Source organism: Cetorhinus maximus, chromosome 23 (assembly GCF_964194155.1).
Source record: "Cetorhinus maximus chromosome 23, sCetMax3.hap1.1, whole genome shotgun sequence".
Lineage (NCBI taxonomy): Eukaryota > Metazoa > Chordata > Chondrichthyes > Lamniformes > Cetorhinidae > Cetorhinus > Cetorhinus maximus.
Window position 1 is genome coordinate 54,664,509 of NC_135901.1, and position 16,567 is coordinate 54,681,075.

Genomic DNA, 16,567 nt, shown 5'->3' on the forward strand with positions numbered 1-16,567 from the left:
ATAGAAGAACATGTTAAAGAAGTGATAGGATGACAAGGGGAGAAGGAGTCTGGCGGAAGAGCGGGTCTGTGAGATTAGGACTAATTCTGTTGGGGAATCTAAACATCGACTTGTTGGAGGTTACAGTCTGTTTCTGTTTGGTAATATTTCTGAAACTTTTGGATGTCAAAAACGCATCAATGGATAAATGGCAGCATGAAATATTGGGTACAGTAGATGAAGCTTCACTAATAAATTAACCTCCCACTATTGTGAGAACCCATTTATCATTCACATGGATTGGGACAGGCATTGGTAAACTGAGATGTCATGGGAATGTGTTAATTATTAATATCACCCATGGTGATTCCAGGTTAAATTACCACCAGGAAATCAGTTACTTAGCGCATTTTTTCTTATTCTTATTTTATTTATTTTGCTTATCTTATTTATTGTTATTTATCAGTCAGCCTGTCAGTCTTTCCACCCCACCCCCACTAGAGCTGTACCTTGAGTGTCCTGCCATTCATTCTTAATTAGCACATTCTCTTAGATAATATCACCACCTTTAACAGCTCTTTGTTCCTTTTGTCTGTGACACTTTTTGATTATCTGCTCCTATCACTGCTTGCTTGTCCCTACAACCACCAGCCCCCCATCTTCTCCCCACCCCCCCCCGCCCCCCCACCCACACCACCCCCCCACCCCCCACCAACCCCAGCTTATATTTCACCCCTCTCCTAACTTTACTCAGTTCTGCTAAAGGGTCGTGAGGACTCGAAACGTCAACTCTTTTCTTCTCTGCCGATGCTGCCAGACCTGCTGAGTTTTTCCTGGTAATTCTGTTTTTGTTTTGGATTTCCAGCATCCGCAGTAGTTTTTTGTTTTTGTCAAAGTTCTTCTTGTGTTGCAGATATCCCTTCACCTCTACCTCTCCCACCTCCCTCTCCCTCTGCATCCTGTTAGGCCAGAGTCTTGTGTAGGCCCAGACCGGGTGGCAGGTTCCCTTCCCTGAAGGACATTAGTGAACCACTTGGGCATTTATGACAATCCAGCACTTTTCATGGTCACTTTTTCCTCGTGCCGGCCCCACAAATTCCCAGATTCATTCAGCTCCAGTTCACAACCTGCCTTTGTGTTTTTGTGGGTTCTTTCTCACTCCCTTTTTTCTGTTTTAAATCAATTTCACAAGGTATTAGAAGGGGAGAATTTTCAGTCGGGAAACTGAAACCAAACATCACATCAGGATCTGACGGAGTTGCACAATTTATCGTAACCTGAATATCATCGGATTTTGAACATGGAAGGAAAAGGCACCGTTCACAATGGGGAGAAACCACAGAAATGTGGGGATTGTGGGAAGGGATTCAGATACCCATCTGAGCTGGAAACTCATCGACGCAGTCACACTGGGGAGAGGCCATTCACCTGCTCTGAGTGTGGTAAGGGATACAGTCAGTCATCCAGCCTGAAGACACACCAGCGAGTTCACACTGATAAGAGGCCTTATAAATGCTCAGACTGTGGGAAGTGCTCTAAAAGTTCTGAGGAACTGATGCGTCATCACTGTGTTCACACTGACGAGAGACCATTCAGGTGCTCTCACTGTGGGACTGGGTTCAGACGATCATCTGAACTCACTGTACACCAGCGAGTTCACACTGGGGAGAGGCCTTTTCAATGTCCATACTGTGGGAAATGCTATAAAAGTCCTGGGAATCTGATGTCCCATCAACGTGTTCACTCTGACGAGAGACCTTTTAAATGCCCAGACTGTGGGAAATGCTATAAAGGTTCTGGTGAACTCATGCTCCATCAACGTGTTCACACTGACGAGAGACCGTTCAGGTGCTCTCACTGTGGGACTGGGTTCAGGCGATCATCTCAACTCACTGAACACCAGCGAATTCACACTGGGGAGAGACCTTTCACCTGCTCCAAGTGTGGGAAGGGATTCACTCAGTCATCCAGCCTGCTAACACACCAGCGAGTTCACACTGGGGAGAGACCATTCACCTGCTCTGTGTGTGAGAAGGGATTCACTCAGTCATCCCATCTGCTGAGACACCAGTGGGTTCACACTGGAGAGAGGCCGTTCATCTGCTCCATGTGTGGGAAAGGATTCACTCTTTCATCCCATCTGCTGACACACCAGCGGGTTCACACTGGGGAGAGGCCGTTCACATGTTCCAGGTGTGGGAAGGGATTCACTCGCTTATACCATCTGCTGAGACACCAGCAAGTTCACAAGTAACTGCAGTGATTGGAGTTTGCTGTGAAATTACGTCCAAGACTGAACCATGTTCATGGGGGTCTCTTTCTGCTGATGTTAATAAACTCCAGGTCAGTTATTGGGAGTAATATCCTGGATAAAAGTCAAATAAATCATCTTTGTGTTAAACTCACCATGTGTCAAGTGTTTTTAATCTCTCAGACACAAGTTAGCTCCCTTTGAAGGGGTCTTCCTCACCCCCGTCTCCTCCATCCTCACCAACAACAAGTGTGAGGAGCTCATGGGGCAGAAAATTACGCTCGGTGGGCGAGAGTCCCGCCGTCATCGCGCAGTCCCGCAATATTTCACGAACAATTAAGAAACCTGTAAGGCCACTAAGAAGTTAATTAAATTCAAATTTACGCTGCCCATCGAACCTAATGGTTGGCGGGCGGGCGAAAAGGCCAAGCGGCCTTTACCTTTTTCAGGAAACCTCATCCACGGGCGAGACGAGGTCACCTGAAGCAAATCAAATTTTACACTTGAATTAAAAGCATGAAACAAAAACGGAAAATGCTGGAAAAACTTAGCAGGTCTGACAGCATCTCTGGAGAGAAAAACAGAGTTTTGCTTTTTTGCAAAAGTATTTTGCTTTTATCTTATTTAATTCACTGCCACTCTCTTCCAGGAATGCCTACCTTGAAGCAGTACTGCTCTGCAGTATTTTGCTTTTATCTTATTAATTCAGAACATCTTCCTGCTCATGTGACAGAGTGACATGAGGGGACATGTTTCATAACCTGTAAAAAATATTTATGTCTATATTTTTTCAAGTCAATCCATCTCCCTGAGACAGCTCTCTGCCTCAGGGAGATTATGTAGCTCGCTCTCGCGTGCATGCACAAAGGCCACACTCGCCCAGCTCGCACTCCTCCCCCTGCCCGCACAGGCAGGGCTGAGCACTGCTGCTCACGTTTCACGCAGTGCAGGCCTTAATTGGCCCCCAGCATGAAATTGCCTTCCGGGCCTGATTTCAGGCAGTGGTCAGCTTCCCGACTGCCCCACTCGCCCCCGCCAAGCCTGCACGCCAAGGGTAAAATTCTGCCCATGGAGCTTCTTTGTCACTAAGATTGAGAAAATCCAATCAGCTGCCTCTGATGCTTCCCTCCCTTCCACTAGCCCACCGGGACAAACTGTCTGAACCCTGAACCCACATTTTCTCCAGTTTCTCTCCCATCTCCCCTCATGCCCTCTCAGTGCTCATCTTGTCCATGAGACTCACTTTCTGCTGTACTGACCCCACTCTCACTGATCTACTGATCACCCAACTTCTCCATGTTAGCTGATATTATTCACAGATTTGTCTCTCTCTTCTGGTAATGTCCCTCTCACCTTTTAATCCACCATCCTGACCCATCCTAAAAGCAGTATCTATCTTTGCCCCCTCCTATTTCCCATCTCCATGCTACGACTAGGTGACGTCATCCAAAAGCACCGTGTTAGTTTACACATGTACACTGACAACCCCCAGCTCTACCTCACCACCATCCCTCTCCATTCCTCCACTGTTACTAAATTATCAAACTGCTTATCCCACATCCAGTACTGGATGAGCAGAAATTTCCGACAATTAAAAATTGAAGACAAAAGCCATTGTCTTCAATCACCACTACAAATTCTATCCCATAACTACTGAGACCATCCCGATGAGTTATCATAAGGGTACGTTGTCCTATGTTTATCAACCCAGGAATATTTCTTCCTATACAAGGAAGAGAGAGAGAGAGAACTATTTCTGTAATGTTCATTAAATTTATGAAGATTTTATAAGGTTAATTAGATAGTTATTTCTCACAGATCTCTCCACCTTGAGAAGGGACTATCCTTTCTGACTTCTCACAACTGATTTCTGACTAACCTCACTATTTCTAAGCTACAAGCTTGTTTTCCTAATTTCTTGATGACAAACTGTAGATAACATACTAAAGCTACTAGAATGATCAGAATCAGCAACACAAACACTTCAGCTGCCACCAAGAATAAATATCAAAACTTTTCCGCTAAAATGTGATAACTATCGACTTAGGTTCATCCTCCCCATCTGCTGATCATCCTACACAATTCTAAATTATTGACATGTTGTAATTACATCTGGTTCAAACAAAAGTTTATGCACAGACTTTAAAGATTCTTCAGCTCTCTGTTAACCTACATCCTCTTCGTGGATATTTTCTAAATCCAGATTCCATTTCCTTCTTCAAATTAATTTGACTCACTTTGATATGTTCAATGTGTTTAATTCTTTCCTGAATGTTTGAGAGACAATTTTTATCTGGAATAGGTCTTACTGTATTGATAATTTAAAACGTTGTTTCATTCTACTGGCCACAATAATCTCTCATGCCCTGTTTTTTCTTCTTCATTCATGGGATATGGGCTTCGCTGGCTGGGCCAGCATTTATTGCCCACCGCTAGTTCCACTTGAGAAGGTGGTGATGAGCTGCCTTCTTGAACCACTGCAGTCCATGTGGTGTAGGTACACCCACAATGCTGTTAGGAAGGGACTTCTAGGATTTTGAACCAACGACAATGAAGGAATGGCAATATATTTCCATTTCAGGATGATGAGTGACTTGGAGGGGAATTTCCAGGTGGTTGTGTTCCCATCTATCTGCTGCCCTTATCCTTCTAGATGGTAGTGATCATGGGTTTGGATGGTGCGTTCGAAGGAGCCTTGGTGAATTCCTGCAGCGGTCATCATCAAAGCCCATCTACTCTCATCCATCTTCCACCACTTGGCCCGTAGCCCTGTAAGCTGTGGTGTTTCAAGTGTTCATCTAAATACTTCTTAACTGTTGTGAGGGTTCCTGCCTCTACCACTCCCTCAGGCACTGAGTCCCACATTTCACCTGGGCCTGGGGATTTATCCACTTTTAAGGCCACCATTAGAGACTGAGTCTCAGTTAATCATTGTCTGAATCTGGGGATGGGAGGGGGAGATTCTGTTAGCAAATGGATTGAAAAATAAAAAAGACCAAGTTCCAGCTCATACCATTCGCACCTTATGATAACATAGTTATGGGTAATCTTGAGGATGGATAGAGTTGTATTAGAAGCATTTCAGGGAAGGTTCACTCAGTTGATTTCTGGGATGAAAGCGTTGTCTTTCTTTTAAAATTCATTCATGGGATGTAGGCTTCACCGGCAGGTTCCAGATAGACCCCACCTTCTGGGTGAAAAGAAAATCCTCAAATCGCCTCTAAACCTTCTGCCCCTTAACTTAAATCTATGCCCCCCTGAGTATTGACCACTCCACTAAAGAGAAAAATGTCTTCCTATCCACCCTATCTATGCCCCTCATAATTTTGTACACCTCTATCAGGTAATCCCTCAGCCTTCTCTGCTCCAAGGAAAACAACCCCAGCCTATCTAATCTCTCTTCATAGCTGAAACTCTTCAGCCCAGGCAACATCCTGAGTGAATCTCCTCTGCACCCTCTCCAGTGCAATCACATCCTTCCTATAGTGCGGCAAACAGAACTGCGCAGAGTACATCAAATGTGGCCTAACTAATTCTTTATACTGCTCCATCATGACGTCCTTGCTCTTGCATTCAATGCCTCGACTAATATGTCGACAATGTTTGACACAAAGCTGATTGATTTAACCTTTATCCAGGATATTAAACTCCAGCCCAGTGACAGGGATTATTAACATCAGCAGAAACAAACCCCAACTGTCGGAAAGAGCATGGTTCAGTCCTGGATGTGATTTGCAGCTACAATAACAGCAGAATCCAACCCCGGGAGTCACTTGTGAATACATTGGTTTGTCTGCAGGGTGGATGAATGACTGAATCCCTTCCCACACACGGAGCAGGTGAATGGACTTTCTCCAGGGTGAACTCGCTGATGTGTCAGCTGGAGAGATGGAAGAATGAATCCCTTCGCACACATGGAGCAAGTGAAAGGCCTCTCTCCAGTATGAACTCGCTGGCGCGTCAGCAGATCCATTTTGCTTTTATAGCTTTTCACACAGTCGGAACGTTTAAAAGGTTTCTTTTCAGAGTGAACACGTTGTTGTGATGTGAACCGGGTTAGTTGAGTGAATCTCTTCCCACATTTGGAGCAGTTGAATGGTTTCTGCCCAGTGTGAACTTGCTGGTGTGTCAGCAGAATCTTTCTGCTTTTGAAGCACTTTTCACAGTCAGAACATTTAAAAGTCCTCTTGTCAGAGTGCACAAGTTGATGTGAAGTGAGGGTACTTATCTGAGTGAATCCCTTCCCACAGTTAGAGCAGGTGAATGGCCTTTTCCCAGTGTGAATTCGCTGGTGTATCAGCTGATTCCTTTTGCTTTTAAAGCTCTTCTCATAGTCGCAACATTCAAAAGGTCTCATGTCAGAGTGAACAAGTTGATGTGAAGTGAGGTGTGTTAGTAGAGTGAACCCCTTCCCACACTCGGAGCAGATGAACGGCCTCTCCCCAGTGTGAGTGCGCCGATGAGTTTCCAGCACAGATGGGGATCTGAATCCTAACCCACAGTCCCCACATTTCCACGGTCTCTCCATGGTGTCAGTGTCCCCGTGTCTCTCCATGTTCGATGATCAGTTGAATCCTTGTCCACACACAGAACACTTGTACAGTTTCTCCCCGCTGTGAATGGTGAGATTTTTTTTCAGATGGTGTAACAGGTTAAAGCTCTTTCCACAGTCAGTTCACTGGAGCACTCTCACTCAGGCGTGTCTGTCTCGGTGCTTTCCCAGTCACACTGACGTTTGAAATCTTTTCCCACAGACAGAAAAGACAAATATTTCTCCTTCCACAGTCAAAGATCAATGATATTCAGGTCCAACGTCTAGAATTATAGACCAGTCAGCCTGACGTCAGTCGTGCGGAAAATTCTAGAGTCCATTATAAAAGATGTAATAGCTGAGCACTTCGAAAAATAAAGTGGCAGAATGGCACAGAGTCAGCGTGGATTTATGAAAGGGAAATCATGCTTGACAAATTTACTGGAATGTTTCGAGGATGAAACTACTGGAGTTGATGAGGGGGAACCAGTGGATGTGGTTTACTTGGACTTTCAGAAGGCTTTCAAAAAAGTCCCACATAAGAGATCAGCGTGTAAAATTAGAGCACATAGGATTGGAGGTAGTGTATTGAGAGGTATAGAAAACTGGTTGGCAGGCAGGAAACAAAGAGTAGGAATAAATGGGTCTTTTTACAAATGGCAGGCAGGCAGTGACTAGTGGGGTAGCGCAGGGATAGGTACTGGGACTCCAGTTTTTCACAATATATATCAATGATTTAGATGAGGGAATTAAATGTAATATCTCCAAATTTGCAGATGACACAAAGCTAGGTGGGAGGGTGAGCGGTGAGGAGGATGCAGAGATGCTTCAGCGTGATTTGGACAAGCTGAGTGAGTAGGCAAATGCATGGCAGATGCAGTATAATTTGGATAAATGTGAGGTTATCCACTTTGGTAGCAAAAACAAGAAGGAATATTATTATCTGAATGGCTATAAATTGAGAGAGGGGAATGTGCAACGAGACGTGGGTGACCTCGTACAGCAATTGCTGAAAGTAAGCATACAGGTGCAGCAGGCAGTAAAGAAGGCAAATGGTATGTTGGCCTTCATAGCGAAAGCATTCAAGCACAGGAGCAGGGATGTCTTGCTGCAATTATACGGGGCCTTGGTGAGACCATACCTGGAATATTGTGTGCAGTTTTAGTCTCCTTATCTGAGGTAGGATGTTCTTGCTATAGGGAGAGTGCAGCGAAGGTTTACCAGACTGATTCCTGGGATGGCAGGACTGACATAAGAGGAGAGATGGAGTTAGTTAGGATTAAATTCGCTGGAGTGCAGGAGAATGAGGCGGGATCTCATAGAAATCTATAAAATTCTCACAGGACTAGGCAGGGGAGATGCAGGAAGGATGTTCCCGATGGTGGGGGAGTCCAGTTCCAGGGGTCACAGTCTGAGGATATGGGGTAGATCATTTAGGACTGAGATGAGGAGAAGTTTCTTCACCCAGAGAGTGGTGAGCCTATGGAATTCGCTACCACAGGAAGTAGTTGAGGCCAAAACCTTGAATGTTTTCAAGAAGGAGTTACAAATAGCTCTTGGAGCGGAAGGGATCAAAGGATATGGGGAGAAAGCGGGAGCAGGTTATTGAGTTGGATGATCAGCCATGATCATAATGAATGGTGGAGCAGGCTCGAAGGGCCGAATGGCCTACTCCTGCTCCTATTTTCTATGTTTCCTGCCGAATCGAGTGACACTGTCAGATCTTGATGTGATGTTTGGTTTGAGTTTCCGATCTGCAAATTATCTCCCACTTGTACCCTGTAAAAGCAGTTTACAAAAATATTCACTGTATGTACAGGATAGAAATTCAAAGCAGAAAATTCGAGTTTCTTTGGTACATTATTCACCCAAACATGTGGTTCAATCAAACTGAAAGAAGCTCAAATCAGCAACAAAGTCCCAACAAAAGCAAAGGGAACCTTCCTAACTCAACCAAGATGTTGTTTCCAGTATCTATGAGACACTCTGTATCCTGAGGTGCCCACCGGTTGTGGGAAGTATCAAGCGTACCAGTGCACACCACATGTTCCCTCACCAGGGACACCCGGGCATGGACAAGACCATGGAAGAGAGGTCGGCAGCCAGTGTGACCAGACCCATCCTGGATTTAGAAATCCCTGTGTTAAACAGGCCCATGAACAGTTACAGGAGAAGATTCTCTGATTTAACAAACCCACCACCCCGACCCCCACCCTTTACACTGGGCAGCCAGAGATTAGGATTGTGGGGCTGAAGTATCGCCAGTGGTTGAGGATCAGCACCTCTCACCCTGAATACTTAAATGTCCCATGGACTCACTCACTGTTACATCCACAAGAAGGCCGCGCATGCGCCCTGCTCCCTGCTGAAACAGGATGGCGGCCGTTGCCCTGGGTCTGGGTCTCGGGGAAAATAAATATATAAAAACTCAATAAAATTAGTGATCAAGTTATAGAGAAATCTGAATGTAACAGAACATCCATTAACCACCGGAAAGATGGGGAGTGGGAATTGTCCATCTCAGTCTCGTCAATAGATACTTAATGAGGGGACATTATTCTCTGTGTCTTTCCCGGACCTGGAGATGGAAAAGGGGCAAATGAATGAACTTTAAACATCTCGTCCACTTGGCACAGAAACTGTCTGAAACTCAGAATAGAAACCACATGGAACAAAATACTGACAAATACTCAACTGTTGGCTAAAAATATATATTGGGGGAGACGGTGCCACAGTGGGAATGTTACTGGACTAATAATCCAGAAAACCAGCTTGATGCTCTGGGGACAGCGGTTCAAATCCTACCACAGCAGCTGGTGGGATTAAAAATCAATTATTAAATCTGGAATTGAAAGCGAGTCTCAATAAGGGCAACAATTCAGCCATTATCAATTGTCATAAAAACCCACCTGGTTCACTAATGTCCTTTCAGGAAGGAAATCTGCCGTTCTTACCTGGTCTGACATGTGACTCCAGAGCCACACCGAAATGTGGTTACTCTTAATAATCCTCTGAAATGGTGTGGCAAGCACTTGCTTCAAGGGCAACAAATGCTGTCCCTGCCCACATTCCATGAAAGAAAGTTTTTAACATCACCGCCACTGAATGGCTACAATTTCGGAAGGAAGTGAAGACAGAGGGTCCAGAAAAGACGCAAGAGAACGCTTCCCCTTCCAAGGATAACAAACCAACTTCACCTCGCCTAATCGAAGTTCCAATCTCTCGTGAATCTTTCCTCCACACTCTCACATTCTTCCTAAAGCTCAGAATTGGACACAATACTGCAGTTGGGTCCAAACCAGTGTTTTATTCAGGTTTATTTTGACTTGGTTGATTTTGTACTTTATTCCCGTACTCATAAAGCCCAGGATTCCACATGCTTTATTCACTAATTTCTCAGCCTACCCCACCATCTTCAATGATTTGTGCACATAAAGCCCCAGATTACGCTGCTCCTGCACCTTTTTACACTTGTATCTTTTATATTCGGGTCTGGGGGGATAATGTTCACTGTTTTAAATTCGGGTCTGGGGGATAATGTTCACTGTTTTATAATCGGGTCTGGGGGATAATGTTCACTGTTTTATATTCGGGTCTGGGGGATAATGTTCACTGTTTTATATTCGGGTCTGGGGATAATGTTCACTGTTTTATATTCGGGTCTGTGGGATAATGTTCACTGTTTTATATTCGGGTCTGGGGATAATGTTCACTGTTTTATATTCGGGTCTGGGGGATAATGTTTACTGTTTTATATTCGGGTCTGGGGGAAATGTTCACTGTTTTATATTCGGGTCTGGGGGATAATGTTCACTGTTTTATATTCGGGTCTGGGGGATAATGTTCACTGTTTTATATTCGGGTCTGTGGGATAATGTTCACTGTTTTATATTCGGGTCTGGGGGATAATGTTCACTGTTTTATATTCGGGTCTGGGGGATAATGTTCACTGTTTTAGATGCTGGTCTGGTGCGGAATAAAATGAAGAGCTTCTTTAATTGAGGGCAGTAACTGCATTTTTCGCTCTGACTTTAAACAAAATAATTTATCCTGTTGTGTGGGACAAAATTTTTCAGCTTTACTGGATTCAATTAAGGCGAGTTTGAAGCTAAATCCTGCAATTCTGTAAATATAAACTAAAACCAGACAAGCAGAAATCTGCTGATGGTGGATGGCGCCGGGATGGTGGTGGGGGGAGGTGTCCGGAGGAAGTCTAATACACACACTGCACAGGGTGAGCAGGGGAAAGGGGAGGAATTACTTGGTTAAACAGGGAGTCAGGGACAAAAGCAGAAGGTGGGAATCACTTTGAATGGAACAGCGGGATAGGGACAAGTCAGAGAATCATAGAATGGTTGCAGCAAAGAAGGAGCCAGTCGTGTCTGTATTAGGCCCCTGAAGGGACAATTTACCTAATGCCACGTCCCTGCCTTTGCCCCATAGCCCTGCAATTAAACAAGATTGAACAAGTCTTAAACAAAACTTGTATGAAACAAGATGTTTACGCGAAGGAGCAGCAGAAAAAAGAAAAGTAACTTGTTAACAGAGTGTATCGGGGGTGGGGAGCAGCATAATGTACCTGTGCAGGTCAGTGAGGATCCCCAAGGTCCTTCAGCCGTCTGCATGCAGTGTTTAGTGGGCCTTGGGGGAGGGGAGGATGGAACCATTTGGGACACAGCACAGGGCAGGACGTCACCCCTCTCCCACTGTCCTGGTTACGCGAAGGACTCACCTTGGACTGTCCCACACCTGGGCCGGGCGGGGTCAATGTGCAGGAAGCTGCAAGCTGGTAGGTTGAGCTGTGAACTGGGCGGAGTTGAGGGGTTTGAGTGACAGGACTGGGGCTATATCAGAGCAGGCACAGTCACTGCTCCCCCTTTCCTCGTGGAAGTTTCACTGGAGTCGTGTTGGTGAGTGTTTCTAAACTCTGTCTCAATATCCCGGGAATGGAGGTGGTTTGGAGGTTGTTGTGAGTGTTGGATTATATTGTTTCTCCTCATTCTTCCCGCTTCTCCCACTCCCAGTTCCAGGCTGCAGGTCCCGGTGATTCTGGATGCGGGACAGTTGTTAGTCCCGGCCCTGGTGTGGGTGCGCAAGCGCAGATGCGCGGCTTATTGTTCTGTAATAATGGCGGGTGACCGTCCTCCTGTATTTTGCTGCAGTTCTTCACCTCCTTGACTCTCCCGGCGCCATAGTTGCCACCTGCCGATTGCGGCAACCGACCTTCGGTCAGGAAATTAACAACTTTTAGATAGAGCGGTTTCTGGGACGCATTGCATTGTGGGAATATTTCCCGCCATTAGTCGGCGGCCATCGCCGAGAGTAATCGTGCAGCCAGAAGGGAGGTCAGCGACCTGAGCCCCGACTTCTGTTTCTTAATCTGTTCATGCTGCCTGACCTGCTGGATATTTAAAATATTTTATCTCTTAACTTCAGTTCCAGTCTTGCAGAGCTTTGCTTTCATTTTATTGTTTCATGCAGCCGAGTCTGGAAACACAGACAGACCAATTAGGAGCCGGTTTGAATTAGGGTGGGTGTTGAATGGGGGTCTTTTTTGTTGCGTCAGTTTTGAGCTGGAGTGGAATTGGAGGAGAAGCTGCTGGGGTTAACCCCGAGGACTTTGCAACCCAGTCAGGCCCAGCAATTTCCAGTGTGAGGCTGTTAAAGGAGGTAGATCCCGGGGAGAACAGAGTGACAAACGTCCATTCAATTTAAAAGTGTTGCTTTAGTAACAAGTATTTCTACAGTGCCTTTTTTTCCGAGATTTTTTGTTAACTCCATTCTTGGTATTTGGTGTCACTAACAAGAGCAGCAGATATTGTCAATCCCCAGTTGTCTGTTGGTCAGGCGTTGGTGGGCCTTCTTCCTGAACCGCTGCAGTCACTGTGGTGAAAGTGTTCCAACAATGCTGTTTGGTAAGGAGTGACAGGATTTTCACTAAGCGATGATAAATGTCCAAATCAACAACAACAAGTTGCATTTATGTAGCACACTGATTAAAATAGAATGTTCCAAAGTATTTCACAGGTATATTATACAGGAATATTTAACATTGAAGTACATGATGAGATATTGAGGCACATGATCAACAGCTTGGTCAAAGAGGTAAGTTTTAAGGAGAGTCTTAAAGGATGAGAAAGAGAGGCCTAAATAGGGAATTCTCGAGCTTATAGCCTGAGTAGCTGAAGACACGGTCACCAACAGTGAGTCAATTAAAATCAGGGATGCTCAATCGGTCTGAATGAAATGAGTCCAGATATCTGGGAGGGATGTAGATTGGACGATATGATCGAGATAGTGAGGGGCGTAGTCACTGAAGGATTTCAAAATGAGGATGAGAAGTTGAACATTGAGGTGCTGCTTAATGAGGAGCCTATGTAGCTCAATGAGAACAGGGGCGTTGGATGAACGAGACAAAGTGCGAGTAAAGACATGGGAAGTGGAGTTGTAAATGACTCCATTGTTTATGTGGCAGGCTAGGAACATTCCAGTTTAGAGGTAGCAAAGGAATGGATGCATTTCAGCAGCAGCTGAGCTGAGGCAGGAATGAAATTCGGCAAAATGACTGTTGTGGAAATGGACGGCCTTAGTGGTATGTAGTCAGAAGCTCAGCTTGGGGTGAAATATGACACCAAGATTGTGAACAGTCTGGTTTTCGGCCTCAGAGTTGTCAGAAAGGCATTGAAGGTTGGGGAGTGGAGTTTGTAGCAGGGAATGAAAACAATGGCTTCAGTCTTCCCAAAATTTAAATGGAGGAAGTTTCTGTCCATCCAGAAATGGATGTCAGACAAGTCAGGGCAGAGTGTGACTTGGAGGTGATGGTGTTCACATTCACCTGCTACCCTGGTCCTTATGGAGGTTGGAGGATAAGGGATTGGGAAATTCTGTCAATGTTCTGGTAGAGTTGTGTAGGCCCAGACTGGCAGGCAGGTTCACTTCCCTGAAGGACATTAGTGAACCAGTTGGGTTTTTATGATAATCCAGCAGATTTCATGGTCACTTTTTCCTAATGCCAGTCCCACACGTTGAGCTCAATTTCACACCCAGCCTTTGTGTTTTTGTGAGTTCTCCCTCACTCACCTTTGTTTGTTTTGTACTATTTTCAGAGGATTTGCAGTCCAGAATCACAAACCCAACATCACATCAGGATCTGACGGTGTCGTCCAATTTATCGTAACCCAAATACCATCGGATTTTGAATATGGGGGTTAAGAGCCCTGTTCACAGTGGGGAGAAAGCGCATGCATGTTCTGTGCGTGGGCGAGGCTTCAGCCGATCATCTGACCTGTTGAAACACAGTCAAAATGGAGAGAATTCATTGAAATGTGGGGACTATGGGAAGGGATTCAATCACCCATCCCAGCTGGAAATCCATCAGTGTACAAGCACTGGAGAGAGGCCATTCACAAGTTCAGTGTGTGGAAAGGGATTTTCTGATTCATCCAACCGACTGAAAAACCAGCAAGTTCACGCTAGGGAGAGGCCATTCACCTGCTCCGAGTGTGGGAAGGGATTCACTCAGTCATTCCACCTGCTGAGACACCAGCAAGTTCACACTAGGGAGAGACTGTTTACCTGTTCTGTGTGTAAAAAGGGATTTGCTGATTCATCCTCCCTAATGAAACATAAGCGAGTTCACACTGGGGAAAGACCGTTTACCTGCACTGTGTGTAAAAAGGGATTTGCTGATTCATCCTCCCTAATGAAACATAAGCGAGTTCACACTGGGGAGAGACCATTTACCTGCACTGTGTGTAAAAAGGGATTTGCTGATTCATCCAACCGACTGAAACACCAGCGAGTTCACACTGGGGAAAGACCATTTACCTGTTCTGATTGTGGGAAGGGATTCACTCAGTCATTCCATCTGCTAAAACACCAACGAGTTCATACTGGGGAGAGACCATTTACCTGTTCTGATTGTGGGAAGGGATTCACTGATTCATGCACCCTGCTGAGACACCAGAGAGTTCATACTAGGGAAAGACTATTTACCTGTTCTGATTGTGGGAAAGGATTCACTGATTCATCCAACCTGCTGAGACACCCGAGAGTTCATACTGGAGAGAGACCGTTTACCTGCTCCACATGTGGAAAGGGATTTGCTGATCCATCCAACCTCCTGGAACACCAGCGAGTTCACACTGGGGAAAGAACATTCACCTGCTCCAAGTGTGGGAAGGGATTCACTCGGTCATTCCATCTACTGAGACACCAGAGAGTTCACACTGGGGAGAGGCCATTTACCTGCTCAGAGTGTGGGAAGGAATTCACTCAGTCATTCCATCTACTGACACACCAGAGAGTTCACACTGGGGAGAGGCCATTTACCTGCTCAGAGTGTGGGAAGGGATTCACTCGGTCATTCCATCTACTGAGACACCAGAGAGTTCACAAGTAACTGCTGTGGTTGGATTTAGTTCCCAATGATATTCTTGTCTGAAGCATACTCATAAGAGTGTGTTTCTGCTGAGGTTAATAAACTCCAGCCCAGTTACAGATTCTGTATAAAATTGGAATAAATCAGCTTTGCGATAATCAGTGTGTTGAGTCGTTTTGATATCTCTAGCACAAGTTAGTTCCTTTTGAAGGGCTCTCCCTCTGCCCTGTCTCCTCCATCCTCAGCCCCAACGACAATTGTGAGGAGCTCATGGAGCTTCTTTGTCACTAAGATTGAGACAATCCGATCAGCTACCTCTGCTGCTTCCCTCCCTTCCACTAACCCACCGGGACAAACTGTCTCTAAATTTCCCCCAATGTCTGAGCCCTGAACACATCTTTTTCCAGTTTCTCTCCCATCTCCTCTCATGCCCTCTGTGTGCACCACCTGCTCCATCGACCCTATTCCCACTAAACTATTGACCATCCAACTTCCCCATGTTTACCGTCATTGTCAATGGTTCTCTCTTTTCAGATACTGTTCTGCTCTCCTTTAAACCTTCCATCATTATATATCCTTAAATAAAAACAAGCCCTTCACTCTTCCATCTTTGCATGCTGCTGCCCCATCTCCAGCCTCTCTTTCCTTTCAAAAATCCTTAAACATTTTGTAATCTCCCAAAACTGTGTCCATTTTTCCGAGAATTCCCTATTTGAATCCCTCCAATCAGGTTTCTGCCCTGCCTCAGTTCGAAAACAGTTCTTATCAAAGCCACAAGTGAGATCCTATGTGGCTGCGACACAGGTAAACTTTCTCTTCTGGTCCTTCCCGACGTGTCTCACCTTCTTGGAGAGGAGACAGCCAGACCTGTGAGGAGCACCTCCGATCGGGCAGCGGGCTAAGTTTGAAAATAAACTCAAGGGCGACATCACAGGAAAACTTGGTTGGTGAGAAGTTGCTGTTAGGGAGTGTGTTTAAATAGCTTAAAACTAGAAAAAAAAAAGCATAACATATATAAAGAGGTAGCTGCCTGGATTTCAGTAAGGAACACCAACAATAGGGAAGTAACGTTAAATCAAGTCAAAGTGAAATAGAGTCATAAAGTAAACCAAAGTAAGGTAAAGTTAGGAGAAGCATCGCAAAATGAAGTTACTGTTAATTTATTCTACTCATCCTCCTTTAAGTGTAAAATGAGAAGGAAGTAAAATGGGTAACAGGAAGTAGTAGTGAGGCTACAAGGCAGGAGAAACAAAGCAGAGCATTGAGTCTGCTTCGAATGCAGAATTATGTTAAAAAGACAAAATTAATGGAGCTCTCCCTGAATGCGCACAGCATTCGCAATCGATGATCAAAAGGCACAAATAGTAAGATATTATTGGGGTATGATATTATTGCCATTATGGAAACATGGCTGCATGGTGACAAA

At 45.1% G+C, this 16,567-nt stretch overlaps 1 protein-coding gene and 1 pseudogene across 1 annotated transcript in view; both read left to right on the forward strand.

The window, feature by feature from the left end:
• Positions 1-16,567, forward strand: part of LOC144698562 (uncharacterized) — a 1,040,782-nt gene that overhangs the window by 1,010,666 nt on the left and 13,549 nt on the right. The window contains exon 2 of the mRNA XM_078570494.1: positions 13,868-15,101. Coding sequence (XP_078426620.1) covers positions 13,963-15,101 — 1,139 coding nt within the window. The 5' untranslated portion in view covers positions 13,868-13,962. The remainder of the gene's footprint in view (positions 1-13,867; positions 15,102-16,567) is intronic.
• The window catches only part of LOC144698055 (uncharacterized), a 176,866-nt pseudogene that overhangs the window by 35,679 nt on the left and 124,620 nt on the right, over positions 1-16,567 (forward strand).